The 26,362-nt window shown below is 40.4% G+C and overlaps 1 protein-coding gene across 1 annotated transcript; it reads left to right on the plus strand.

Moving 5' to 3' along the window:
• Positions 1–207: 207 nt before the first annotated feature.
• CREBL2 (cAMP responsive element binding protein like 2) lies at positions 208–24,347 on the plus strand. Its single transcript, XM_046013580.1, has 4 exons — positions 208–518; positions 19,336–19,533; positions 20,904–21,048; positions 23,902–24,347. The coding sequence occupies exons 1-4, from the start codon at positions 504–506 to the stop codon at positions 23,904–23,906; spliced, it is 363 nt and encodes a 120-aa protein (XP_045869536.1). The 5' UTR covers positions 208–503; the 3' UTR covers positions 23,907–24,347.
• The last annotated feature ends 2,015 nt before the right edge of the window (positions 24,348–26,362 follow it).

Here is a 26,362-nt window from a genome sequence, read left to right on the forward strand (position 1 = left end):
CTCCTGACTGGCTCCTCCCCCGCAGCGCTCGCCGGCAGGAGGAAAACAGACGCCTTGCTGAGGGTATGTGGACATTGTAGTTTTCTTCCTAGTCAGCCCTGCGGATAGTGTGTTAGGGAAAACTACAATCCCCAGAATGCCCCCCGAATACGGCAACCGAAGAGGCCATTCCGCGTGCAGTGCTCCCGCCCACCCTCCCGTCCGGGCCGCTCTCCAGGGCGTCTGTAAACACACCCCGAGACTGTCATGGAGTGGGAGGAGGAGGCGGCGGCGGCGAAAGGAGGCGTTTTGGGCCGCCTCCAGGGTCCGCTCTGTCATTCCTGAACTGGTCCCTCGTCCCCGTGACTGTGGCATCAGGGAATCGAACTATTAGGCGAAAGGAGGAGACAGTCAGAACCATATCCCCTTCTTCCCCCGGGGCGGGGGCCGGGCCGGGCCAGGCCGGCTGAGCCGGGGGAGGGCAGAGGGAGGGAGCGCCTGGCCAGGCCGGCCTGTCCGCCGAGATGGATGACAGTAAGGTAAGTCCTGTGGTTTGCACGCGCAGCTGCCGCCGCCGCCGCCTGCTTGTCGCTAAGTGCTAGACCCGCCGCTGAACCTCAGCCTGGTAGCCACGCCAACACCCAGGAAACACCTGCCATAGACATCCCTGCGCCTCCAGTTACTACCCCATGGTGCCCAGCCAGGAATTCAGGGAACAGGGGGCTGCGTCTTCCCAGAAAGGGCTCTCTCCTCTGGAAATTTTTCACTCCCAAGACAAGCCTGTTTGTCAGCTTTTCCAGGTAGTGCAAAGCCTAGTCCTTAACTTGCCTAGCGAAATAAGTGAAGAAACCACGGGGCTTTTTCTTTTTGCCTTCCCCTGCCCCCCTCCCAGACTTTCTCCAGTTTGGAGACCTTAATTAGGGCACCCTGAACCAGCCCTATTCCCCTTGAAGGTTCCCCTTTCTTCTCTCAGGCTCCCTTACTCAATGCCCCATTCATATAATCAGTTCACTCCCCCTCTGAGATATTTTCCTGTGGTTGGTTGGAACACTCTGCTAAGCTCCTGTTGCTATTCGTCCAGAATCTAACCTCCTGTAGAAAGGCTTCTCTAAGAGAAGTAGTGAATTCCTTCTTGTTAATCTATCTTAATATCCTACCACCTTTTGCCATCCAAATCAGTTATCCCTATGATTCTAACAGACATTGTTCATAATTGGCTAATTCATATAGTTTATGTATAACCTATTTCTGTCTTTATGTCTATCCACATTAATGTTGTCTAGTTTTAGCTCATGAAGATAGGGATGGTCAGCTTATTGATGTTTTAGAATGTTTAGGAAATTGGACTTTTTTTTTTTTTAAGGAGTCAGACTAATAGACTTTGGCAGTTTTGAAGTAGAAATCATTCCTTCTCTATGCCTTTCAGAAGTCTTACTTTCCACAGTTTCTGGCATACTGCTCAGGCTAGCTTTTTCCTTCGTTTGGATGCCCTTTCACCCTCCACCAAACCAGTAATACTCTGCTGCTGTCACTTTTTTGTTTCACTCATCCTTAGAGTGAAAAAATTTCTAGATTCTCCATGCTGCTTGGCTTATTCTACATTATCTCCTCTTCCTGTTCTCACAGAAGGCTCTGAGCAAAGTGGTAGACAGAGGGCAAAGCCCATCGCAGTACTTTGGAATTGAGACTCACCTGGAGAAACGGTTTGCAGCAAACCCTAACAGGAAGTGGTGTTTCCAAGACAGAAAGGGGGAGTTCTGAAAGTTTTCCAGAAACATCAGAAAATAATTTTTCCATGAAAGTCTTGCTAGCTTGATTGCTCAGTATTAATTTTGAAAGTAAATCTGAATACCGTATCCATTACCTTTTTCAGAATAATGTTATGGCTCTTTAAGATGCTAAAATAACATTGTTTTTTAATTTCCTTAATTTGAGGCTTTCACAGTATATTCTATAAAATTTTTAGTTTCCTTTTCAGACTTTTGAAACATTTAATAACTTTCTCAAAGTCTTCACTAGTCTCAAGTCCAAGAAAAATACATAGGATTTGGAGTTATTTTACTTAGCTATAAAATCACATAGGAGCTATTTCTAAAACTAGCAAACTGTAGTGGAGGGTATAAAATTTTATTGTTTTCCCTAAAAGAGTGAAGTTAAATCTGGGGGGTAGAAAGCAAAATGAACTCAGTTCTCATTCTTTTTAATTCATTGTTTTTAGAAACCAGCAGTTTCTTAAATCTTTAATGATTATGGAAAAGAAAATCTACTCCACATGTCTGTGGATGGATAGTGCCTCTGCGAATACACTACTTTCACTTCGAATACACGTCGTAGTTGTGGATGAGTAATATTTAAATGCCATGTACAGCAAGATCAGACTGCTCTTCCAGCAGTCAGGCAGTATGAAACCGCCCCGAAGTCTTTGGCAGCTTCCAGCCTGGCCTTTCTCTGTGCTCTATTTGTTACAGTCCTACAGAATTATATTGTCCTCCTAGCATAGACATACATACACACAAAACGCATTTTCTCCTCACATTATGTATTGGTGATAGAGTCTCAGGTTCCATTTTCTCCTGTATAAGGGGAGGTGAAAGTTGGGGCTTGGAATTATGGTGGTTGTGCATAAAGTATGATCAGAGAGCATAAAGGCTGACAAACTGGCTGACAGCAAAGCCAGGGGAATAGGAAGAGGATGAAGAGGGCAGGAGTAGCAGTTGTAGAGAGACAGTATTTGAATCAGCAGGTCAGAGAAACAGGTGATGATGATGGGAGGACTTCCCTATATAAAGATTCTGTATTCTGAGTTGGGTTTTTTAAAATAATTTTTAAAAAGATTTTATTGTTTATTTGACAGAGCACAAGATGGGGGCGGGTTGGAGGAAGAAGCAGACTTCCTGCTGAGTAGGGAGCCCCACAAGGGGCGGGGCTTGATCCCAGTGCCTGGAGATCAGGACCTGAGTTGAAGGTACTGCTTAACTGACTGGGTGCCCCTTCTGAGTTCTTTTCAGCAGTGGTGATGAATGAGTTTGCCAGGAGCTCTCCACATTCTGTCACCTACCTTTCTGGAGTCAGAGTAGGACAGATTTGAATGGAAGTGCAACTTTACCTTTCTAACATCTAGCAATGTGCCTGATACAGCCTCGAATACTCACTAATAGTGACTGGGTTGGAACAGAGTGGCATTAAGAAGATTGCCCTGAGGGCGCCTAGGTTGCTCAGTGGGTTAAGCCTCTGCCTTCAGCTTGGGTCATGATCTTGGGGTCCTGGGATCGAGTCCCGTATCAGGCTCTCTGCTTGGCGAGGAGCCTGCTTCCTCCTCTCTCTCTCTTTGCCTGCCTCTTTGCCTACTTGTGATCTCTCTCTGTCAAATAAATAAATAAAATCTTAAAAAAAAAAAAAAAAGAAGAAGATTGCCCTGATGTGCCTGGGCTTTATGAATCAGTGTGCTCCATTGAGCCACCCAGGCAGAATATATACAGTCAGTGGCAAATGGCAAAAATAAAGCAAGAGGTAGATGGGCACCTAAAAGTGGGGGCTTGGGAAAGTGCTAAGCAGCAGAGCTCAAACACTGACTGAGTAGATCTCTACTAATTGGGAAAGAAAAATCTTGGCTGAGTTCATTAACCTTTCTGAGTTTCCATTTTATCTTCTAAATGGTTAATATCGTTTTCACAGGCTTTGTTGAGGATTAGGGATAATGCATTACTATAAAGCATTGAGTACAGAGCCTTAACACATAGTAGACACACACAAAAAATGTTATTGTTACTAGTTACTATAGTTACTAGTAACTGTTGTTACTAAGAGTGACTTCTTTGGTCCTTAGGTACCTGAGATGCTCATTTTAGTAATTATTAATTCTGTGTTATTCCTAACATTTGCAGCCATGTTTATACTTACACTTCCCTTTGCTCCTGTGTCCCCAGATGGGACGGGGCAATGGGATGAAGCATGAAATGAACTTAAGGGCTCCTGGGTGGCTCAGTGGGTTAAGCCTCTGCTTTGGCTCAGGTCATGATCTCAGGGTGTTGGGATTGAGCCCCGCATTGGGCTCTCTGTTCAGCAGGGATCCCCTTTCCTTTTCTCTCTCTCTGCCTGCCTCTCTGCCTACTTGTGATCTCTCTCTCTGTCAAATAAATAAATAAAATCTTTTTTAAAATTTTTAAAAAAAGAAGAAATTAACTTAAGCTGTGCATTTAACTGTCAGATTGTGTGAGAAAGGTAGTCTTGTGAGCCTACCTGCATGTACACCACTAGGAAGAAGTGCTTATTTTTATGAAAGCTGCTTCTTCCTCGCCTGTTGCATTCAGTTACAAAGAAAATAAAAGTGTGTTATTTTCAGAGGCTTTGATCATAGGCAGAAGGTTCTTATTTTTTTATTTTATATTTGACTTTTCTCTCTATTGAATCAATGACTGATATAAATTGAAATATCCTTGACCAGACGTGTTCCTGCCACAGACTAAGCTGGTAAAAGACTGCCATACTGTATTGCCTGGCACTGCAGGGCATCAAGTTTCAGTTGAGTGACTGACAGGAGATTGGCCCAGACGCTGGCCACAGTATGGTAATGTGGACGCTATTCTCCTTCATAGACTTCCTGTCTACCTGTATTACACACGATTATCTGAAAATAAGGTTTCTCACACCTTCCTTACCTCTTAGGTAAAAAGATAGGATCTTCTGTTCCATTCCGTTTTGTTTTTTTTTTTAAGACTTTATTTATTTATTTGACAGACAGAGATTACAAGTAGGCAGAGGCAGGCAGAGAGAGAGAGGAGGAAGCAGGCTCCCTGCTGAGCAGAGAGCCCGATGTGGGGCTCGATCCCAGGATCCTGGGATCATGACCTGAGCCGAAGGCAGAGGCTTTAACCCACTGAGCCACCCAGGCACCCCCATTCCGTTTTTCTAAGTAGTATTGGTTCTCACAAAAATTTTAACTTGGCCCAAAAATGTCTTTGACACTCCCAGATCTGTCCTTTGGCCCCTGCCTGTCTTGAACAGTGCCATAAAACCCAGACATTTTATGTATTTCCCGTCCTCCTCTTCATCAGTACTATCCACAAGACCAAAACAGAAGAGCCAGCTCCTCTACTAAACAAATCTGTGACAGATTTAATGGGCCTTCCTTTCCTGTCTAGGTTACATGCATATTTTACATAGGGCACCTCACAAGATAGTTTACCCCTAAGGAGTGATTTCAATAATACAGAAACCAGTTGAAATCTAAGTTTATATATTCTTATTCAGAATGATTAGTTCTTTTAAGGTTTTCAGGAAAGTGTATTCATTCATTAATTCCTTAAGTATTTGTTGGTCACCTAATATGTACATGCATTATGCTAGACAGAGAAAGGTGGAAAAGTTTATAACTGTTCTTGGGAGCTTACATTTCAGTGGGCTTGGCAGACATATAGACTAGTCATTACAATAGAGTGAGGTAAAAATAAGGGCAATAGAGGCAAAGTGCTTTTGGAGCAGTAAGAACGGGTGCCTCTCTAGGCATGTCAGACACTGGTTGACACAGTAGGAGTGAATCTGTGAGGAATAATAGGAGTCCTCCAGAAAAAGGAAAAGAAGGAAGATCTCACACTAAAGCATACTGCATTGATTAACAAGTATTATGCTACAAGTTAGATCAGGAATTGGCAAATTTTCAGTAAAGGGCCAGATAGTAATTATTTGCCAGCCATTTTGATCTCTGTTGCTATTACTCAACCCCGCCAGTTTAGCACAAAGTAACCATAGGCAAAACTTAATGACTGGGTGTGGCTGTGTTCTAATAAAACTTCTATTTACCAAAACTGGCAACAGGCTTGGCCAGCAGGGCTGTAGGTTGCTGACCCCTGAGCTAGAGCTTAAAATACCAGTAGAGGCATGGCAGAGATGAGGATGGAAAAGTAAGCTGGGGCCAGATCATGATATGCCTGGCAAGTTAAGCTCCCAAATTTTGGTCTGTATTTTTCTTTTTCTTTTTTAAAAATTTTATTTATGTATTTGACAGAGATCACAAGTAGGCAGAGAGGCAGGCGGGGGGCGGGGAGGAGGAAGCAGGCTCCCTGCTGAGCAGAGAGCCCGATGTGGGGCTTGATGTGGGGCTCGATCCCAGAACTCTGGGATCATGACCTGAGTGGAAGGCAGAGACTTTAACCCACTGAGCTACCCAGGTGCCCCATGGTCTGTATTTTTCAAAGTGTGGAATAAAGGAAACATCTGCTGACCCAGAATCTTGGGAATGGGTCTTGGGAATTTGAATTTTAATTAGGCTCCCCAACTGAGTGGGGAATATGCTTACCAAAGTTTGAAAACCAAGGCCATACATGTTGGGGAGCCACTGAAGGATTTTAAAGCAGGCATGACAATATTGGATGTGCATCTTTGAAGGAAAAAATGCTAATGGCTATATGGAGAATGGATTAGGGTAAAGATGTAGGAACTTGGATAAGACTAGAAGCAGGTGGTCCAATTAGTAAAGAACATGGATAGCTCCATGTTCATATCTCCTTTCTACCACTTTCAAACTGTCTTTCATCTCTTCCAAACTGAATTTCTTCGTTGGATGGGTTAATAAAACTCTAATGAGTTATTGTGAGAATTAAAGGTAGTAACAGTTGACCCTTGGGACATCTGCCTGGCTCAGTCAGTAGAGCATGTGACTCTTGATCTCAGGTCATGAATTCAGGCCCCATGTTGGGCATAGAACTTTCTTAAAAAAAAAAAAGAATCAGTTGACCATTGAGCAATGCAGGTTTGAACTGCACCAACCCACTTATACATGAATTTAAAAAAAATAAATATAGTACAGTACTGTAAATATATTTTCTCATCCTTGTGATTTTCTTAATAACATTTTCTCTAGCTTGACTGTAGGATTACAATATATAACACATATACAAAATATGCAAAAATTGACTCTTTATGTGATTGGTAAAGCTTCAGCAGTAGGCCAGTAGTAGTCAAGTTTTGGGGGGAGTGAAAAGTTACAATTTTTTGACTGCTTGGGGGTTGGCATCCATTACCCTCATGTTGTTCAAGAGTTAGCTGTAATATGTGAATCCGTATCAAAAGAACTTAGTACATCATGGGTTCTCAATAAATGCTAGTGCTCTCTGACCCTGCACCAGCTGGGTTAATTGCTCATGAGAAAGGCCTGAGCTGAAGACCATATTGAGACTATTACAGTGGTTGTAGTTGATGGAGCATGCATAAAATCCTTTAGGGGTGAAGAGTGTGGACAGAAAAGAGAGCTAAAGAGACAGAACCCTAGAAGAAAACAATAAAATGATCCAAAGGGGCTGAAGAACAGGACTCAGCAACATAAACGGGAACGGAGAGGTTAGTGATACAGGAGAACGAGAACAAAAAGGGCTATTATGCCATTTACTGAAGGGAGCAGAGAATTTTTTTTAACATTTTATTTATTTATTTGACAGAGAGAGATAGATCACAAGTAGGCAGAGGCAGGTAGAGAGAGAGGAGGAGCAGGCTCCCTGCTGAGCAGAGAGCCCAATGCGGGGCTCAATCCCAGGACCCTGAGATCATGACCCGAGCCAAAGGCAGAGGCTTAACCCACTGAGCCACCCAGGCGCCCTGGGAGTAGAGAATTTTAAAGAACGTACTTAGTCTACGATATGAGATGCTACAGAAAAAAAAAAAGGGTCAAGTAAACAGTGAAAAAATATCTGCTGGACTTGGAAAATAGGAGATTGTTTAGGAACCTAGCAAGAGAATTTCCCCTGGAGTGATAGGGTAGAAGCCAGAACGTGGCGGTTGAGAAAGAGGTGGGCAGGAATGAAGCAAAGACAGTTTGCTTAAAAGACACTCTTTTAATTTTTTTTTTTTTTTTAGATTTTATTTATTTATTTGACACAGAGAGAGAGATCACAAGTAGGCAGAGAGGCAGGCAGAGAGAGAGGAGGAAGCAGGCTCCCTGCGGAGCAGAGAGCCGGATGTGGGGCTCGATCCCAGGACCCTGAGATCATGACCTGAGCCGAAGGCAGCGGCTTAATCCACTGAGCCACCCAGACGCCCCGGTATAGACCACTCTTAGTCAGCTCTTAGTCAGCTTTTAAGTTTCAGGCATCGCTCAGGTATATGCAGGATAGCTTCCCAGACATAGCTGGGGGCCGGAGCGGGCATAGGTGTTGGGAGAGGAGAGGCAGGAGTTAACTCTCAGTTCAGAGAGACCTACTTTATCTGCTTTCTCCTTCCGTGGACTAGAAGAACTGGCAGAAAGGTTAGCAGCAGGAAGATGTGATTAGACTTTCTTTCTGAAGATCTGGTAAATAAAAGGCCTAACCCACAGCTGTGAAGGAAGTTTTGGGAGTCTTAACACCAAATGAAAATTCAGCTACTTGTTTTTTCTTTAAAGTGGTAAAGAGCACTAGCTGGGAACATTCATATCTATCTTATTTTTCTTTAAACAGTTGGAGATAACTTTTCACTTCATGTTTTTGAAAAGAGCAAAACAAGCCCTCCTGCTCTATTTTGTTTTTAGCTGGAGCTGTTGCTCCCTACCTCTTCGGGTAAACGTGTAAATGCGATAATTCTGTTAGGCTTAACAGCTTGAAACTTTTATGAGTTGCCTTAAGAATTAGAGCATTAGGATGTAAATAAGTGTAAAAAGGGTGGTAAAATAGTTAAGAGTTCTTAACTGGCTTTTCAGATTTTATATCCCTTATGAGGGAGCTTTTTGTTTTTTTTAACAACTTCTATAATTCGGCAGTCATAGTAGTGATATCAACTTAAGTCTGTTTCAGAATATTCCTAATTTTTCTTTGCATTTATTTATTCAATCAGTCATTTAATAAATGCCTCCCAAATGCCTGGCTCCGGGCTGCATACGGCCCAGTTACAGTTGAGGTTACGGAAGTTGAAAACACGGCTTTGGTGCATGAGGAGCTCACGTTACTTGGAGGAGATAGAACTTAATTCTGTGAGGCCACTAGAAAAAAACAGTGTAATGTATAAATTCAGTGTGTTCACTGTATGTTCCAGGCATTAGGAGAAGAAAAATGACATGGGAAAAGGGTAATTATCAGGGAGAGCTTCAGAGGAAGAGGGCTAGAGCTGACCCTAACCAAAGAAAGCATAACATTTGCTATTGCAGATGTTGGGAGATGGAGGGAACATTTAGAGAAATGGTGAAGATAGGTGGGAATGCAGGGGACAGGGTGAGGTCCTGAGGAGGCATGACTTCATACGATGCCCCTGTTAGGAGTAAGAAAGAGAAGACGGGCTTGGTGAGCAGGAGCCTGGATGTAGTGGGCTGAATGATGGCCCCTAAAAAGATACATTGATGTCCTAATCCCTGGAACCTGTGAATATCACCTTATATGGTAAAAGTTTACCTTATTTGGCAAAAAAAAAAAAAAAAAGTGATTAAGTTAATAATTTTGAGAGGAAGAATTTATCCTCGATTATCTGGGTGGGCCCTCAATCCAATGACAAGTGTCCTCATGAGAGTGAGGCCAAGGGAGATTTGGCAGACAGGTATGGAGGCAGTGAGACCACAGAGGTAGAGGTTCGATTGTTAGGGCCAAAGATCAAGGCATGCTGATAGCTACTAGATGCTGGAAGAGGCAAAGGATGGATTCTCTCCCCTACAGTTTCCCAAGGGAATGCAACCCTGCCGAACTTCCCCCCTCCAGAACAGAAAGAATACATTTGTGTTGTTTTAATCACCACCAGGTTTGTGGTAATTGTCACAGCAGCCAATAGCAAACTGATACCCGGGAGATGGTGACCCAGGAAGTAGTGCGGAGTCAGAGGTCTTCTCTTGGGCTGGAGAGTAACATGGCCAAAGGGCCATTAAAGTTTATTCTTTGTATAATGATTAGATACCACTTTTTTACAAAGAGTGGAAATACAGCAAGGTTATTTTAATAAGCTGAAAAGAAAGGTTAACTTGGCCCCTCTTTGCAGGAGAGATTAGCTGGGAAAGTGGGAATGGAAAAGGAGAGATGGTAGGAAGACCCACTGAGAAACTATTGTAATAACCTGTGAGTGGGGCTCAGACTGATATGGGTAGTAAGAGTAGAGAGGAAAGGTAAATCAGAATTTTTAAAGAAATAGATTGGCATGATTTCAGTTGGTGGGCATGGAGAGCCACAATAGTAGAGGGAAATTTCAAGGAAGCATAAAATGAAAAGCTTGTTAGTTAACCTCCTCACCACCATCCTCCATCAGGTGCCTGAGGTCACAGTGAGCTGGAGTAAATGAATGACTAGATAGCATTAATACTGAAGTGCATATAAAGCACCTGTCAGTTTTAGAGCCTTTTCAGGGCATGATATGATCAAGGCAGTGAGTCCTACCATGAAATTTGGGGGAAACAGTCGTACTTGATGATAGTGAGTTAATTCGTGACAAGTTGCTATGATGCATATCAAGGGTCTTAGGTTCTAGATCCCGATCTGATACTGAAATTCTCTGGACTAAAATTTTGTCATCTATAAAATAGAAAAGACCACTATGCATCTCTGGTGTGTATATATTTGCCTCCCCTCCTGTATACACTGATATCCTGCCCCTTATGATGTTATTGTTTATTTCATGTCTGCTGTGTTTCATCAGTCCATATTCCTTACAAATTAGGACCCCCATCTTCTTACATTAATATTCCTGGAGTTTCACACTCTTTGGAGTATGGTGGTGTTTAATAAATGGTTGATGGTTGTCAAATAAAGGAATTAATTTTCCCCTCACCTGAAATGGTGTGAAATAACATGTAGAGTGCCCAGCTCAAGACCTTGTCCCATAGTGAGTGCTCTCTTCCTACACACCTTGATTTAGCCTTGAATTTTTAAAAATATTGTTTTTAAAGATTTTATTTATATGCCAGAGAGAGAGCACAAGCTGGGGGAGTGAAAGGCAGAGGGAGAAGCAGGCTCCCCATTGAGCAAGGAGCCCTTTGTGGGTCTCGATACCGGGACCCTGGGATCATGACCTGAGCCGAAGGCAGATGCTCAACAGACTGAGCCACTCAGGTATCCATTAGCTTTGAATTTAAGTGCTTGTTGTTAGCTCCTGAAAAGCTAGAAGTAGAATGACCCAAGAGTCTCTGGAATAGTATTTAATCTGGACACTGGAGCCTTTCTCATTTTAAGAAGACCCTACAGAGCACATAACTCCTCTATGAAAGTTGAACTTGTTGGGGCTCCTGAGTGGCTCAGTTTAGTGTCTGCCTTTGGCTCCGGTCATGATGCCAGGGTCCTATAAAGGTAGTAAAACTATAGAGATAGTAAAAAGGTCAGTGGTTGCCAACATTTTGGGAGCGAGGGAGGGAGGAATAGGTGGAACATGGGATTTTTAGGGCAGCAAAAATATTCTGTATGATGCTATAATGGTGGATACATGATATATGCATTTGTCAAACCCATAGAATTGTATAACACAGAGTGAACCCTAATGTAGACTTTGGATTTATTAATAACATTGGTTCATCAATTGTAATGAATGTACTACACTAATGCAAGATGTTAATAATAGGGGACGCTGGAGGGTGGAGGAAAAGGGGATATATGGGAACTCTGTACTTTTCCGCTTAATTTTTTATAAACCTAAAAGAGCTCTAAAAAGCAAAGTATAGGGCGCCTGGGTGGCTCAGTGGGTTAGACTGCTGCCTTTGGCTTGGGTCCTGATCCTGGGGTTGTAGGATCGAGTCTCACATCGGGCTCTCTGCTTTGGCAGGGAGCCTGCTTCTCCCTCTCTCTCTCTGCCTGCCTCTTTGCCTACTGGTGTTCTCTGTCAAATTAAAAAAAAAAAAAAAAGCAAAGTATATTAATTTTAAAAAGAAAAAAAAAATTAGCCACTTCCCAGTCTCTCCCCACCCCCCAAAACATCAATACTCTACTTTTTAATCGCTGTAAATTTGCCTCTTCTGGGCATTTTATATGAATGGAATCGTACAGTGTGTGACCATTTTCTGTTTAGCTTCTTTTACTTGGTATAATGTTTCCAGTGTTCATCTATGTTGAACCATGTATCAGTGCTTCATTCCTTTTAATGCCTGAATAATGTTCCATTGTATAAACACACAACATTTTGCTATGTACTCATCAGTTGGTGGACATTTGGGTTGTTCCCACTTTTTAGCTATCATGAAATACAGTGCTGTGAACATCCATTGTACAAATTCTTAAGTGGACATATGTTTTCATTTCTTTTTGGGATTACCTAGGAGTAGAATTGCTGGGTCATATGGTAATTCTGTGTTTACTATTTTGGGGAATGGCCACCATTTTATATCCCCCCCCAGCAATGTATGAGAGTTCCATTTCTCCACATCTTCACGTTATTGGCTGTTTTTATTATATAGCCATCCTAGTGGGTGTAAAGTGTTATTTCTTGGTTTTGATTCACATTTCCAAAATGAATAATGATGTTGAATGTTTTTTCATATGTTTATTGGTCATATATATATTTTCTTTGGAGAAATGTCTATTCATATACTTTGCCCACACTTTAATAGGATTTTTTGTCTTTTTTGTTGAATTGTCAAAGTTCCTTACATACTCTGGATACAATTCCCTTATCATATGTTTGATTTACAAATATTTTCTCCCATTCTATGGGTTGACCTTAATGGTGTTTTTTTGTTTGTTTGTTTTAAAGATTTTATTTACTTATTTGACAGATCACAAGTAGGCAGAGAGGCAGGCGGGGGCGGGGGGGGCGGGCAGCAGGCTCCCTGCTGAGCAGAGAGCCTGATGCGACATGGGGCTCTATCCCAGGATCCTGAGATCATGACCTGAGCCAAAGGCGGAGGTTTGTCCCACTGAGTCACCCAGTTGCCCCTAATGTTCTTTTTTAAGCATAAAATTTTTAACTTTGAAGTCTAGTTTATTTTTTCTTTTGTTGTATATACTTGTGATGTCATATCTAAGAATTCGTGGCCTAATCCAAGGGCACAAATTTATTTCTGTTTTCCTCTATAAGTTTTATAGGTTACATTTAGGGCTTTGTTTTGAGTTAATTTTTGTATATGTCGTGTTGTAGGAGTCCAGCTTAATTCTTTTGCTTGTAGATCCCAGTTGTTCCAGCACCATTTACTAAAAAGACTATTCTTTTCCCATTTCTCTATTGCTGTGGCACGTTACTGAAAATCAATTGATCATAAACGTAAGGGGTTATTTCTGGATTCTCAGTTCTTTTTCATTGATATGTATGTTTACCCCTGTGCCATTGCCACACTATCTTGATTACTATAGCTTTCTAATAAATTTTGAAATCAGAAAGCATAAGCCATTCCACTTTTGTTGTTTTTCAAGATTGGCTGTTTTGGGTCCCTGCATTTCCATACGAATTTTTTTTTTTATTATCTTGTCAATTTCTGCAAAAAGGCAGCTGGGATTTTTTTCAAAGTAATCTCCACACCTGACATGGGGCTCAAACTCAGGACTGTGAGATCAAGAGTCAAATGCTGTACCAAATGAGCCAGCTAGGTGCCCCCAGCTGGGATTTTGATAGGGATCATGTTGAATCTGTAGATCAATTTGGGGACTATTGTCATCTTAACAATATAAAGTCTTGGGGTGCCTGGGTGGCTCAGTGGGTTGGGCCTCTGCCTTCAGCTCGGATCATGATCCCAGGGTCCTGGGATCGAGCCCCACATTGGGCTTTCTGCTCGGCGGGAAGCCTGCTTCCCCCTACCTCTCTGCCTGACTCTCTGCCTACTTGTGATCTCTCTCTCTCTCTCTCTGTCAAATAAATAAATAAATAATTTTTAAAAAACCACAAACCAATATAAAGTCTTTCAATCCATTAACATGGGATGTCTTTCTTTTTATTAGATCATTAGTTTTTTATAATGCTGTTTTGTGGTTTTCAGTGTACAAGTCTCACTTTTGGTATCAGGCTAATAATAATGGGAAATGTTATTTTCTGGTTTTTTGGAAGAGTTTATGAAGAATTATTGTTAGTTCTTTAAATGTTCAGTAGAATTCACCAGTGAGGTCACTTGGACCTGGTCTTTTCTTTGTGGGAGATTTTCCAATTACTAATTCAGTCTCTTTATTTGTTATAGGTCTTTTCAGATTTTTTATTTTTTTCTCTCAAGTCAGTTTTGCTACTTTGTCTCTTTCTGGGAATTTGTCCATTTCTTCTAGGTTATCTAGATTTGGGCCTATAATTTTTCATGCTATCCCATGTAACGATTTTTATTTCTGTAAAGTTGGTAGGGATGATGTCTACTAAAATCTGTCTTGATTTTAGTATTTTGGTGTTTTTTTTTTTTAACTTTTATTTATTTATTCGAGAGAGAGAGCACAAGGAGGGGGATATCCAATTCCCAGGACCCAATTCAGGGCCCAATCCCAGGACCCTGGGACCATGACCCAAGCCAAAGGCAGACACTTAACTGCCTGAGCCACCCAAGCACCCCTTGATTTTAGTATTTTGAATGTTTTCTCTTGACCAGTTTAGCCCAAGTTTTGTTGATTTTGCTGACCTTTTTGAAGAACCAACTTTTGGTTTCATTGATTTTCTCTATTGTTTTGCCATCCTCTATTTTGTTTATGTCTGCTCTGATATTTGTTATTTCCTTCCATCAGCTTGCTTTGGGGTTAACTTGCTCTTCTTTTTCTAGTTTCCTAAGGTGGAAAGTTAGGTTATTGATTTCAATTCTTCTTTTTTAGTTTAGGCATTTAGAGCTCCCTTTGAGCACTGCGTTAGCTGAATCGCATCACATTTTGGTGTATTGGGTTTTCCTTTTCATTCACTTCAAAGTGGTTTTCTCGTTTCCCTTGTGATTTCTTCTTCTTCTTTTTTTTTTTTTTAAGATTTTTATTTATTTATTTGACAGAGATCACAAATAGATGGAGAGGCAGGCAGAGAGAGAGGAAGAGAAGCAGGCTCTCTGCTGAGCAGAGAGCCCGACGCGGGGCTCTATCGCAGGACCCTGGGATCATGACCTGAGCCGAAGGCAGAGGCTTTAACCCACTGAGCCACCCAGGCGCCCCTTGTGATCTCTTCTTTGACCCAGTCATTATTTAGGAACATCTTTTGGTTTTTTTATCTGCTGTATTTATTAAATAATAATTGCTGTATACTGAGATAGAATTATACGATGGTCCCTAGTGCATACTTTCTAAAAATAACATCTAGTTTTAGCTTGTCTGAATGGAGAAAATATTAAAACAACAAAAACAAGTCATTAACAGAAAAGTAGGATCTTCACTCTTACTTGCTTATAATAAATAGACTTGAACCTTTTTAACATATAATGAAAACAAACTTGGTATTACAAAAGCCTTACTAAAATTTAACATCTCTGCTATCCTCCTTTGTGTAATAACTTCTTTGTGGAGAGTAAGAAAAAAATCAATGGCTAGTAAGTTTGTTCATGGTGAGGGCTAGGGATACAAGCTTTCTGAGTGTTTCCCTTGGGGCTTTCTATTTCTGGCTCACAAATGTGTTTTGGGGGTGGGGGAGAAGTAAAAGGGGTAGTAGATAAAGATACCACTGTTTTAAAGATAGCTATTTAAAATTTCATGTGGCTAGTATGTGGATAGAAATAAAACTAGAGTAGAAAAAGCTAAATCTTATATTACTTTCATAGTGTTCTTTGGCATTTGTGTTGGAGCATAAAAATCAGTACGTTTACTTAGCCACATGAATACACTTCCTTACAAAAGAAAAACGATAGAGCAAGGGGACAATGTGGTAATCACTGAGTTTGTGAAAACTTTATGAAACATTGGCAAGGATGGTTTTTGGCCCAGAGACATTTGGGAGGAATTCATGAGGTTGATTTCAGTTTTAGTTTCTGGTTCCTTCTATTAATTTCTCCTAACCGTCCCCTAATCATTATGGCTTATGAAATATATGAAATTAAGTTGTTAAGGCAACTAGTATACCAATCCACATTTGTATAATACCTTTTTCTTTTCCTTTTTTTTTTTAAGATTTTTTTTATTTGACAGACAGAGATCACAAGTAGGCAGAGAGGCAGGCAGAGCGAGAGGAGGAAGCAGGCTCCCTGCCGAGCAGAGAGCCCGAAGTGGGGCTCTATCTCAGGACTCTGGGATCATGACCCAAGCCGAAGGCAGAGGCTTTAACCCACTGAGTCACCCAGGCGCCCCTCCTTTTTTAAAAAAAAAGATTTTATGTATTTTGAGCAAGAGAGTGTATGAGTGGGGGGAGGGACAGAGAGAGAGAGAGAATCTCAAGCAGACTCTGTGCTGAGCATGGAGCCTAATGTGGGGCTTGATCCCACAACTGTGAGATCAAGAGTTGGGCACTTAACCAACTGAGCCACCCATGTGCCCCTGTATAATACCTTTTTCTTTACAAAATGCTCTTATGCTTAAGATTTCCAGTAATCTAGGGTGCCTGGGTGGCTCAGTGGGTTAAGCCTCTGCCTTCAGTTCAGATCATGATCTCAGGATCCTGGGATCAAGCCCTGCATCAGGCTCTCTGCTCAGCAGGGAGCCTGCTTCCCCCTTTCTCTCTGCCTGCCTCTCTGCCTGCTTGTAACATCTCTCTGTGACAAATGAATAAATAAAATCTTTGAAAAAAAAAAAAGATTCCCAGTAATCCTTTAATGTACCTGAGTCTTGAAAACTGGTACACTAATCAGATTTCAGCTGGCATCCAAAGCCAAAAATTCAGTCTACCATTGAGGAAAATTAAACTAGGGAAGTGGTGGTTATGTGGTTTTAATGTAATTTTACAGGAGGGGATATAAAATACAGGAACCCTGGATTTATTCACTATGCCTTTCTAATTAAAAAAGAAAGGAATAAAATAATATTACTACCATGAAAACTAAACAAAGGGTTATAACTGTTATTGGGTTTTTATGACTGTGTGAGGTTTACAAAATCAGTCAAGTCTGTAAAGTACACTGTGTCCTCTTTTTTTGGTTTCTCAAAGGCAGCCTCTCCTGAATTAATTAAAAACAAATATATGAGGTATTAGATTACAGTGTTGTGTTATTGATGATTGAGTTCACTATGTAGAGAATAGATGTGTTTACCATTTATTTTGCTATAGACCTGAATTTACGCTAAATATGTTCCTTTTTAAACACTGTAGTAATAGCAAATACACTTTATTTTAATGTAAGATGATTTCAAACTATTTAATTAAAACTGCAGTTTCCTGAAGTGTATATTATTATATTAGAATAAAAACATGATAATGCATAGTATAAAAAGCTTTGAGAGACCTGTTTGGTTTTTTTTTTAGAGAGAGAGTGCTTGGTGGTGGGGTGCGAGAGGGAGTGGCAAAGGGAGAGGGAGAGAAGCAGACTCCTTGCTGAGTGCAGAGCCCATGCAGAGCTCAATCCCAGGACGCTGAGATCATGACCTGAGCTGAAATCAAGAGTTGAACACTTAATTAACTGAACCACCCAGGCATCCCTTAAAAGACCTGTTTTTGAAAAGTTGAAACTAATTTGGGAGTAGTACTGAAGCAGCTAGCTTTACCACAGTGGTGGAAAGGAAGGTTTTTTTTTTCCCCCAGAGCCCTGGAATATTCAGCCTCATTTCAGAGCCACCCTGTAAAAACGCGTGCTGTGGTGGTTGACCCTCCGTTATGTTACCAGCCAGCATCTGGTAAATGTGGCTGATTCATATGTACAGTTTGATCTTCTACCTAACCATTATACTTAGTAATGATCTGATCTTTGTAGGGTACTGGACGTTGTTGGTGTCTGATAGTAATAGTGATTTTCAAACAAACTAATGAGAGTTTTTATAGCCACGTGAATATTGAGTTTGAGTTTCATTACCTGATAAAGTTGCTACTTTATTGCAATGATTTGTCAGTGTTTGAGTTTTGCATCTTCTCTTTAACAATTGCCTTTTATTTTTTTTTTTAAAGATTTTATTTATTTATTTGACAGAGAGAGAGATCACAAGTAGGCAGAGAGGCAGGCAGAGAGAGAGGAGGAAGCAGTCTCCCTGCAGAGCAGAGAGCCCGATGTGGGGCTCGATCCCAGGACCCTGAGATCATGACCTGAGCCGAAGGCAGTGGCTTAATCCACTGAGCCACCCAGGCGCCCCAACAATTGCCTTTTAAAGCCTCAGCAATATTCCTTTCAGAATACTGAAGTTGTGACATTTTATTCCCTGAGGGTAATTTTCAGAAAGAACTAGGCATCATTCAGAACCTCGTCAGATAAAGTAGGTAATCTGAGGCAGACTGCATTGTAGCTTCTAAAAACTAGTTCTGAAAGCACTTTACGGAAAAGCTTGTTCATTGTAATAAATGTAACCCCTTTTCAAGGTAATTGCTTTCAAGAAAATTTATTTGATGTTCAAGTTGATGTATTTAAAAATTCATCACACTTATCTCATAGTTATGTGTTGTATAAGAACTTGGGGAGGTTCCAAAGCTAAACAAGGAAGATTAAATTACTTGTCTGTCACCAAAAAATTGTGCCTATGCAGGAAAATGAGTAACAGAGATATTGAAAAGATGTCGTATGACTAGTGGGAGCAGGTAGAAATCTCCTGAGACAGTCTAGAGTTATAGGCTTCTAAAGTCAGGAGAGAATTATCTTGAAGATGTCAGGGACTTCCTGTGTGTTCCTTTGGACTTGATAAACTTGAAGAGGGAAGTCATAGCTAAATTGCTTAGGAAACTTATTTATAAATAAATAAATGAATAAATAAATATATACATATATATATAAAAAACATAGGGCACTTGGGTGGCTCAGTTGGTTAAGTGTCTGCCTTAGGCTCAGGTCATGATTTCAGGGTCCCGGGGTCAAATCCCACATCTCACTCTCTGCTCAGAGAAACAGGCTTCCCACCGAGCAGGGAGCACAGTGTGGGGGCTCCATCCCAAGACCCTAGGACCATGACCTGAGCCAAGGGCAGATGCTTAACAATTGAGCCACACAGGCACCCCCCCCTTACTGATGTTTTAACAAATATCATCTCTTCTTTGTGTTATTTTTTAATGTCAAGATCACACTGAACTTAGAATTTTAAATATTGATTTTTTTTTTTACTTACTATTTTCTCAGTCAATAAAAATTCCATGTAAACAAAGTACTTAGTGGCAGTCTTTTAGATTTTAGTATCCAGCTACATATGGTTCATAAAGTTTACTGTTAAACTACTTAAAGTTTGTTATTGAAGAAATAATGAAAACTTAGAGTATTTCTTCTCTCACACTCATGGTATCAAGAGTATCGGGAAAAAAAACAAAACAAAACAAAACAAAAAAACCAGGAAGCAAAGACTCCTAAGGCATTTCATGGGATTATGCTTTCTCAGTTTCATAGGTTTCATTTATTTATTACTTGTAAATGTTTTCCTTACTAATAATATGCAGCCATAGTCACTTTCCTAGAAACAGAACTGAGAGGGAAAAAATGGTTTCTTTTCTCTCTTGCTGAAGGTGGTTGGAGGGAAAGTAAAGAAGCCCGGCAAACGTGGTCGGAAGCCAGCCAAAATCGACTTGAAGGCAAAACTTGAGAGGAGCCGGCAGAGTGCAAGAGAATGCCGAGCTAGGAAAAAACTAAGATACCAGTATTTGGAAGAGTTGGTATCCAGTCGGGAAAGAGCCATATGTGCCCTCAGAGAGGAACTGGAAATGGTAAGAAAGTCTATGAATAAACACATGAAAAAATCAACCTAAGCTTAGCAAATTAAAGTATGAAGATACCAATTTTCACATATCCACTTGACAAATACGGGAAAGAAATCTGTTAGCCAGGATGTAGGCAAAGAAGCATTTTCACACAGTGCTGGTGGAAACAGAATGTACATGACTATTTCGCTGAGGGATGAAAGAAAAAAAATGGAAAATAACCCAAATGTACAACAATAGGAGATTTTTTTTTTAAAGATTTTATTTATTTATTTGACAGAGAGAGAGATCACAAGTAGGCAGGGGGGGGGGCAGGCTCCCCGCTGAGCAGAGAGTCCGATGCGGGGCTTGACCCTGAGATCATGACCTGAGCCGAAGGCAGTGGCTTAATCCACTGAACCACCCAGGCGCCCCAACAATAGGAGATTTTTTAATGGCTGCAAAGTAGTCCAACATTCAGATATTGGACTACTTTTCAGCCATTAAAAAAAATCACGATGCACATATATATTTACTGCTCTAGAAAGGCGTTCACAATATATTGCTAAGTGGAAAAGGCAATATAGCAGTATGTAACAGTATGTATTGTATACCATTTGTATTTCATATTTATTCACCATGTTTCATTCATTCATTAAGACTTTGGGTGATGGCTGTAGAAATGTTAAAGAGAATGGAAATCTCATTACTATGACCTCAAGGGAGGAGGTGACAGGTTGCAGGAGAAAGAATACTACTATGATCATCACAAAACTGGGACAGGCTACTACCTCAGCATTTTAAAAGGCAAGACATAAGGTTGGGGCCTGAAGAGAATCCAGACACGTACTATTCAGTAGATTTTAAAAATACATGTATATTGAATTTAACTTATGCTGTAAATTATTTCTCATGCTCTGCAGTATAAACCACTTGAGGGCATAGCCTTTGAACTGACTAATCTTTGTATACCCCCAAAGTCCACAGTATACATTTTGGTAGAAAGTAGACGTTCAGTGAATGTTTATGAAAGAGAACGGAAATTACAGAATTATTTATTTTAGGAATGGAAATGATAATGTGATAGTTAGCAAAAAGAGAAGGATCCTAATTAGTGGCACACTGTGGGGAGATGTTCTTTTCACTAGAGGGGCCTTCTAAATCTGAACACTACTCCAGTGTATCACAAGAAGCAGCATCAGCGGTTGCCTACCCTCTTCTGAAAGATGGCAAGCCTTATACATGTGCTCCGTGGGAAACGGGAAATACGGTGGGGCAGGATTCCCAGCAGCCAGTTTGACCTCTAGTTATGGAAGTTACTACATCTAGGATTTCCACCAGTGGTTCCTGAACTCTGACTAGTAAAATTTTACTTAAATATATTTTACATATTTCAGTACAAGCAGTGGTGCATGGCAATGGACCAAGGAAAAATCCCTTCTGAAATCAAGGCCCTACTCACTGGAGAAGAGCAAAGCAAATCTCAGCAGAACTCAAGCAGGCACACAAAAGCTGGGAAGACAGATGCTAATAGCAATTCCTGTGAGTACAGTGATGGGGAGAGTTTATATTTAGAGGAGCGTCTTAAGGTAGGGTTTCCATTGGCCTCTTTCCTTGTATGTCATTAAATAAAATGTTGATGTCATTTGTAATACACTAATAAGCAAGTGAAATAGTGTTAGATTCTAAATACTGAAGTGAATTTTACATGGGATCTATGAAGAGCAACTGCTAAATGTATGGAAGAATTTTAAAGTCGACTTAGCCCATAAATGGAAGTATACCATTCTAGTTATTGTTAATAATAATGCCTTTTATTTGTATTTTTATTTACAGCTTACAAAACACTTTCACTTATATTTATCTTGTTTTTTCTCCAATGTTTGTGTTAAGGAATTATACTTTTTATTTTATAGATGAAGAAATAGCAGAGGAGGGCACTGGGTGGCTTAGTTGGTTGAGCTACTGCCTTTAGCTCAGGTCATGATCCTGGAGTCCCAGGATCGGGTCCCATATTGGGCTCCCTGGTCGGCAGGGTATCTTCTTCTCTGACCTTCCCCCTCTCATTCTCTCTCTCTCAAATAAAATCTTTAAAAAAAAAAAAAAAAAAGCAGAGGAGTTGGATAAGGCACCCAAGGTCACACAGCTTTAATGGGAAAACCTGTCTTCACCTAGTCCAAACTCTATGTAGTACAGTAGCCCATCACTGTAGGATTTTTTTTAATTATGGTGAAATTTACATAACAAAAAACATTTAAAAGTAATAATTCAGAGGCATTTGGTACATTCACAGTGTTGTATAGCCACCACTTTTATGTAGTTACAAAACATTTTATCACCCCCAAAGAAAATCCCAAATTCATTAAACAGTTACTTGTTCTTTTTTTTTTTTAAGATTTTATTTATTTACTTGACAGAAAGAGATCACAAGTAGGCAGAGAGGCAGGCAGAGAGAAAGAGAGGGAAGCAGGCCCCCTGCTGAGCAGAGAGCCCGATATGGGGCTCGATCCCATGACCCTGAGATCATGACCTGAGCCGAAGGCAGAGGCTTAACCCACTGAGCCACCCAGGTGCCCCAGTTACTTGTTCTTAATCCATCCCTCCTGCCCCTGGCAATTGTGAATTTGCCTTCTCTCTCTATGGAGTTACCTATTCTGGGTAAATTTCTTGTAAATGGAAACATACAGCATGTGATTTTCCGTGTCTGGCTTCTTTCAGCTAGCATGATGTTTTCAAGCTTCTTCCACATTATAGCATATACTCGTACTTTTTACATTTTGTGGCTATATAATATTCCAGTATGTATGTATATAATAATTGATTTATCCATTGGTCTATTGACATTTGATTCTCCCTTTAGGCTTATTGTGAACGGTATGCTTTGAAACATGAGCATACAAGTATGTGTTTGAGTACTTGTTTTCAGTTCTTTGGGTTATACACCTAGAAGTAGAATTTCTGGGTCATATGGTAATTCCACATTTAACTTTTAGAGGAACCACTAACTGTTTTCCACAGTAGCTGAAATATGCTGCATTCCCACCAGTAAGATAGGAAGCTTTCCATTTCTCTACATCTTGCCTGTGCCTTTTATTTTCCATTTTTAAAAACTGTAGCCTTCCTAAGATGTGAAGTAGTATCTGATTGTGGTATTGATTTGCATTTCCCTGAAGACTAATGGTGCCGAGCATCTCTTCCTGTGCTTCATGGCCATTTTTATATCTTCTCTGAAGAAAGTCTTAAGTCCCTTGCCCACATTTTAATTGAGTTGTTTTTCATTTTGTTGTTGAGTGGTAAGAGTTCTTTTTTTTTTTTTTTTATTTGACAGAGAGAGAGGTAGGCAGAGAGAGAGGGAGAAACAGGCTCCCCACTGAGCAGAGAGCCCGATATGGGGCTCGATCCCAGGACCCTGAGACCATGACCTGAGCTGAAGGCAGAGGCTTAAACCACTGAGCCACCCAGGTGCCCCGAGTTGTAAGAGTTCTTTATATATTCTGGGTTCTAGACCTTTATCAGAAATATTTTGCAGATATTTCTCCCATTGTGTAGGTTGTCTTTTAACATTCTTGATAGTGTCCTATTAAGAATGCACAAAACATTGAAATTTTGTTGAAGTCCAGTTTATCTGTTTTTTCTTTTGTTGTTCATGCTTTGTCATGTGTAACAATCCATTGCTAAATCCAAGGTCATGAAGACTTACCCCTATGTTTTCTTCTAAGAGTTTTATAGTTTTAGCTCTTATATTTTAGCTCATTGATCCATTTTGAGTTTATTTTCTATATGGTGTGAGGTAGAGGTTCAGTTTAATTCTTTTGCATGCGAATATCCCGTCATTCCAGCACTATTTGTTGAAGAGACCAGGAAGATTTTGTAATGAAGATGTAATGGATTGGTTTCTTTGTCATGGTGACTGCTTTGGGAATACTTGTAACAGTTACAAGAGTATGTTATAAACTTTTTATCTTTTAAAATTTTTTTAAAGATTTTTTTTGAGAGAGAGAACAGGGGGAGGGGTAGGAAGGAGGAAGAGGGACAAGCACACCCTGCATTCAGTGCAGAGCCTGATGTGGGGCTCAATCTCAGGACCCTGAGATCACCACTTGAGCCAAACTAAGAGTCGGCCACCCAACCAACTAAACCACCTAGATGCCCCTCTTTTAAAATATTTTTATAAAATTGAAGGGTTTGCTTTTTTGATAGCTTTTCTTAGATGAGGTAACATTTGCCTTAATCTAAATTGAATTAATGAAAAAAACCAGATCAGCTCAGTTTCCTTTCAATACATATTTTTAAAAAGCCTTTCTCCATAGATACTAAACAAAATGTATTTTAAAACAGATTAACCAAGCTTCATTGACTTGCAAGCATTCTTACATTGGTAACTTTATCTTTCAGGGTGAAGATTTTATAAAATGACGAGTCACTGATTGAAGTCAATACTTTATCCTATGGAGGATGAATGGGCAAGATTGTACTTCTTGGCTCCATTTACTGCCTACTGCTCAGTAGTCATCTCTGTAAATCTGCAGTTTCTACCAAAATGTGTGATCATAGATCCCAAAGGATTTTGCTTTAACTTTCAACACTTAGAAAATTTATAAACATTCAGACCTGTTCTGGTTGCCCTTGCCACCGATGGCATTGAACATGTTGCAATGCTTGAAAACACAGGAGTAGAGAGAAGTGGGTGAAGATTGTATTTTTGCACCTTAACTCTACATCGCTTTATTGGTTAATTTATATTCTTTCCATGTATTTCATGTCATTGTATGTGTATGTGTGTGTAAGTGTGTCACCTTCTGTTATGTTTTTGATTGCCCTACAAAGAGAAACCAAATGGGCTGATTACCAAGTTCTCAGCCTTTATGGACCTAATCTTATTTGTTTCTATTTACTTGAGTAATGTTTATTTTCTGCATGAACCATGATTTCTCCTGTGAGCCATTCCAGCATAAGCTGTGAATATGTATTAACAAATATATACATTTCTATTTTTATAATCCATAATGATATGCCTGTTTTAAATAACGTACATGTTAACAAAATCCATCAGGAAAGCCCCCAAGACAGCGTCTGTTTAAAACTTTTGTTGCTGTCTCTTCAAACTATATTTATAAAAGTTTGCTAGGGCCTAGTCCATACTTGGAGGATAATTAGTCAAATTTTATTTTTAAGCAAGAAGTAACCTTTTAGGCATTTCAGCAGCAGACTTCCTCTTGATAACCTAGAATATGTATGTATGTACGTATATATGTATGTGTTTCTATCGTATGTCTGTATATGTATGTGGGGAGGGTAGGAGTGAATGTTCACACACATTGCCTTGTGTAGGAGAATTTTCCTAAAGAAAATAGGATGAAATTAGCTGCTGAGATCGAGTTTCTGCCTCAAGAGATCTGGAACAAACTGAGGGAGAAATTGTTAGTAGATCTAATGGCTGTAGGCATAACCAGAACACTTAGTTTCTTCCCTGACATGAGTTTCCGTAGGAAAATGTTCTGAGCCAGGAAGAAACACACCGTGGGTGTGCATCTGGTTCGGCCCTGACGGGGCCTCCGCTCTGGAGTGAAGCTGTGAGTTGGAGTTGTGCACAGCAGGCTGCTGGTGGGCCAGGCAGAAGGGGCACAAGGCCAGAGTGGTTCTTTCCAGTTCCCGTCACAGCTCCGTTTACTTCCTTCCCGACTACCAGAGTGATGGTTGAGGAATCAAGTTCATCATATTCTACTTGCAAGTAGACTAGGAATCTTTCATTTTCCCCACTGAGACACTATCACTCTCTTCTCTTTCTCATAGTTAAATCAGGAACTGTGTTCTCTGTTGCTGCTAAATTATAATTGTTCTTAGCTCTAATGAAACAAATATCTGGCTTCTAAACAGTATGTTTTGTTATGAAATGGCAATCTAAGAGGAGGCATCATTGTCTAGACTGTGGGGTGGAACAAGAGATGGACCACATAGTGTCAGATTACAAGGTACTCTTCCCCCCCTTCTCTTAGACCACACGTTTGAATGAAGTGCTTCCCTTTAGCCTGAGTTCCTGAAGATCTCTTATGTGTAGGTTGCAAACTCAGATCTAGTCTAGTCCTGTGTGACTACTGATATACCACTAGCCCAGCCTGTTGGGTCTCTCTGTGTTTTGGAGGACTGGGGGTTTAAGAGTATTTAATGTCTTTTTAGGATCACAAATATAGATAGATTAAAGATTGTTAATATTCAGACCTTCAGAATTTAAGTGTTTTAAATATAGTGTTCAGATTGTAATGGGTATGTTTTTGCCATCTGGTCTACTCAAGTGTATATTTTTATTTAGCAAAACAGCCCAAGATTTACTCTGTGTTGCTTTGTTCAGTATCTTTTGAATCCCCCAGAAGAGTTGTTTTCAAAGCAAACATTCCAAAATGAATGTGGCTCTTCAATGGAATGTCTCCATTGTGCTCAAAGTATTTCTTCTCTGGTTGTAACGTTAAATTACAAGGTCATTTGAGCTACCCTCCACCCTCACCCCCAGTATCTTTATAAGAGCAGTGACTTTGTCCTCAGGTAGAGGATGTGTAATTTTGGATGACAGTAAATTACAGCTTACTGAGTTTATTCCTAAACCGATCTTTTTGGTATTTTAAAGTAGATCATACCAAGAGAAAGTTCCTTGGTCTTAAAAAGGAATGTTTTGATTGCTTTGGGTATTGTGCTGGCTGCACGCTTTGGCCACTTGAAGCATGTTAATAAATGTCACTGATTAAAACAGCTGGAGCTTTTCTTTTCCCATTCCAGTTAAGAAGCAGCATAGTGAAACCGTAGCATCTCTCCCTCTCTGTAATGACAGCACCCAGGCCGAGAGAGAACAGAGGAGGGTGAG

The sequence above is a fragment of the Meles meles genome, chromosome 7, assembly GCF_922984935.1.
Source record: "Meles meles chromosome 7, mMelMel3.1 paternal haplotype, whole genome shotgun sequence".
NCBI lineage: Eukaryota > Metazoa > Chordata > Mammalia > Carnivora > Mustelidae > Meles > Meles meles.